This window comes from Notothenia coriiceps, unplaced genomic scaffold (genome assembly GCF_000735185.1).
Source record: "Notothenia coriiceps isolate Sejong01 unplaced genomic scaffold, NC01 NC01_scaffold00017961, whole genome shotgun sequence".
Classification (NCBI taxonomy): domain Eukaryota; kingdom Metazoa; phylum Chordata; class Actinopteri; order Perciformes; family Nototheniidae; genus Notothenia; species Notothenia coriiceps.
The window spans coordinates 1-3,232 of NW_011350662.1; the positions used below are offsets into that span (position 1 = coordinate 1).

Sequence of the window (3,232 nt, forward strand, 5' to 3'; positions counted from 1 at the left end):
CCCCCTCGCAGCAGCTCCTGGTCACTGCATCAAGTCAAGAACTGAGCAACGGAAGGGCCCCTCTGTCCCCGCCCCACAAAGAGGGTCACAATGGGGTCATAGGTCAGGTCGGCGTTATAGGTCATGTAGGAGTCATCCGCAGCCCGCTGGAGCGCCATAGAGCCTCCGGGGCTGAGCAGCAGGAACTAAACGGGACCAGCTTAGACCAGCGGGGGGGGGAAGACAGGGAGGTGAGCCGGCAGTCAGTGCTGGTGAGGAAGGGGGCTGCTGAGGGGGAGACGATGACAGCAGCAGCCAGCGCTCCTGCAGCCATGGACACTCTGACAACCAGGAACCAGCCGCTGCCATCCCGGAAATCTGTTCCTCTGCCTGACGCTGCAGAGAGCCCCTCCTCACTGTCCCTGCCCTCAGAGGACCCTCAGGGACACACTGCAGAGGACCAGGGTCAACAAGTAACTGAGGAGCAGCTACACAGGGAGAGGAATACTGGACACAGCAGTGAGGAGAGGGAGGAGGGGGGGAGTGTGTCTGGGTGCCCTGTGGAAGAAGGAGGAAGTAAAGATGACCAGGAAGATAAAATCACTTTAGCAAAGGTGGAGGCAGAACCAGAGAGCAGCTCTCCAACTCTTAGAAAAGTTGACCAGGAGGAGAAAAAGGAGCAGCAGGGAGGGGGGTTCAATTGTGGGACGGCTGCCCAGGTCAGGGTGAAGGACACTGGGCTTGCATCAGGGGAGAGGCAGGGTCCCCTGGAGGAAGCCTCCTCTGAGCTCCAGAAAGAAGGAATCAGGCTGAAGATCAAGATCCCCCCCCATCGCAGGAGCAAGCTAAGGGGGAAAGGGGGAAAGGAGGGGCAGAAAGAGAGGGGGGAGGAGGAGGAGCCAGATGAAGGGAGGATGCTCAGGAGATCCTCCAGGATCTGCAGGTACGTGTTGAATACCCTCCATAAAGGTGTGGGTTTGATTAGAAGGGTGGTCCGACCTGATGAATCCCATTCCCTGTCTGTTTTAGAGCTATACATATAATACAGCTTGCCTCACTTTTCTTACATGGAAGAACAGTTGTACACAAAAGTCTGCATGTTACAGTCTCTATGAACGTGTGCTCGTGTCTGCCCCACGCCCCTGACAGCGGGTTACATACATGTGTTGCATTACTTTGATGTAGCACACTGCGCTCACTAGCGATCCCTTTCTAAATCTCCAGAATGAACTTGCTGCTTGTTTTTCATATCAGATACAACTAGTTTGATTTTGACAATAAATTCAGTCCATTTCTACTTTTCTTCTTGAAGATCATCTGCTTTGCCAAACTGCAGGCCAAGCTCCAAGGCTTCTGAGAGCCAGAGAAAGAAGCCTAAACAAACACAGGCACTCTCTGATAGAATGGGGGAGGAAGATGAAGAGGAGCAGAGCTTAACGACAAAGAAAGAGGGAAAAAAGGAACCTGTTGGGCAAATAAGGAAACAACGGGTAATCATTTTCATGTGCTTTGTGAGAATGAACATCAACTTGGGTTTTCTTTGCCGGTTTTCATTTGTTGAATTCTCTCCTTCATGTTCAGGGTAAGCGGAGGCACCGGCGCCCCCGCTGGTCCAACGTCCGTGTTAAGAGACGCAAACTGAACGATGAGGAGGAGGTGGAGGACCGAGGGAGGAAACGAGGAGAGGAGGAGGAGGACCAAGGGAGGAAACGAGGAGAGGAGGAGAGTGAAGAAGGGAGTGATTCTGAAGAATTGTGTAAATCACAGGAGCTTCCCAGTGAGGACGCCTGCAGTCACTGCGGACTGCCCAACCACCCGGAACTGGTGAGGGGGTCTCAGAGGGGGTCTCAGAGTCACAGAGGGGGTCTCAGAGTCACAGAGGGGGTCACGGAGTCACAGAGGGGGTCACGGAGTCTCAGAGAGGGTCTCAGAGGGGGTTCAGTGTCACATTAGTGAGGCCCTGTGCTCTGCATAAAGAGAACACGTAGTAAAACTGCATGAAACAATATTTAACACTATAAATACACAAGTTGCCTGGAGTTTGAAATCCCTGTCTATAAAGTAGACCAACATGAAAAGCCTGAAGAGTAATGCATGTGCATGAAGCAGATCAGCGAATGGTCCCATTGGAGAGGCTGTCAACAGAAAAAGTCGGCCATCTTTGATGGATATATGATGATGATGATGATGATGATGATGATGATGATGGATCGTCTCTACGTCTCTGCAGACTGATGAAGGGCTGGATCCAGGGTAACTTCCAGCACTGGCTCCAGTGTTATTAGGCCGTGTGAAGGCCTGGCTGTTTGTTCTTCAACAAAGTGAAATAGAACAATTGAAATGAATTTGAATCCAATCCACACTCATTTGCTACACATGTCTACAGCACCACACGCAGTGAAATGTAGCCACAGCATTTACCCATCATAGTATTAAGAGTAGTTTATATAGTGGTTTATATCAATGCAAAGAGTTGTCCCTGAAGGATTTTACTGTGTGTGTGTGTGTGTGTGTGTGTGTGTGTGTGTGTGTGTGTGTGTGTGTGTGTGTGTGTGTGTGTGTGTGTGTGTGTGTGTGTGTGTGTGTGTGTGTGAGAGAGAGAGAGAGAGTGTGTGTGTGTGTGTGTGTGTGTGTGTGTGTGTGTGTGTGTGTGTGTGTGTGTGTGTGTGTGTGTGTGTGTGTGTGTGTGTGTGTGTGTGTGTGTGTGTCCTCAGATCCTGCTGTGTGACTCCTGTGACAGTGGGTACCACACCGCTTGTCTGCGGCCGCCGCTCATGTTGATTCCAGACGGACAGTGGTTCTGTCCACCCTGCCAACATGTAAGCTGTGTGTGATTTCCATGCTGTTTTTGATTATTGATCAGGTTTTGGTGGTATATGAATACCGTGAAAGTATTTAAAGTAGGGCTGTCAGTCGATACAAATATTTAATCGCATTATGTCCATAGTTAATCGCACATTTTTTACCTGTTCTAAATGTACCTTAGAGGAATATTTTTCAAGTTTTTAATACTCTTATCAACATATGAGTGGACAAATATGCTTTATACAAATGTTTGTTTATTATCATTGAACAATGACAATATTCTCCTGAATATTCTCAATACACAACCTGGAACCTCTCTCTCTCTTACTCTCTCTCCTAACCCTGTGTACTTCTCTGCACTGAGCCAGTTGCTCAAACAGACAAGCCTGTTTACAGTTGTCGGCGAAATGCCGCTCCTCTGTCTTCATACCAGTCAAAGCATGAGACT

General features: G+C 49.3%; 1 protein-coding gene across 1 annotated transcript; it reads left to right on the top strand.

Moving 5' to 3' along the window:
• The first annotated feature begins 6 nt into the window (after window positions 1–6).
• On the top strand, window positions 7–2,843 carry LOC104950731 (remodeling and spacing factor 1-like). Its single transcript, XM_010777285.1, has 4 exons — window positions 7–922; window positions 1,292–1,469; window positions 1,561–1,803; window positions 2,694–2,843. The coding sequence occupies exons 1-4, from the start codon at window positions 282–284 to the stop codon at window positions 2,811–2,813; spliced, it is 1,182 nt and encodes a 393-aa protein (XP_010775587.1). The 5' UTR covers window positions 7–281; the 3' UTR covers window positions 2,814–2,843.
• The last annotated feature ends 389 nt before the right edge of the window (window positions 2,844–3,232 follow it).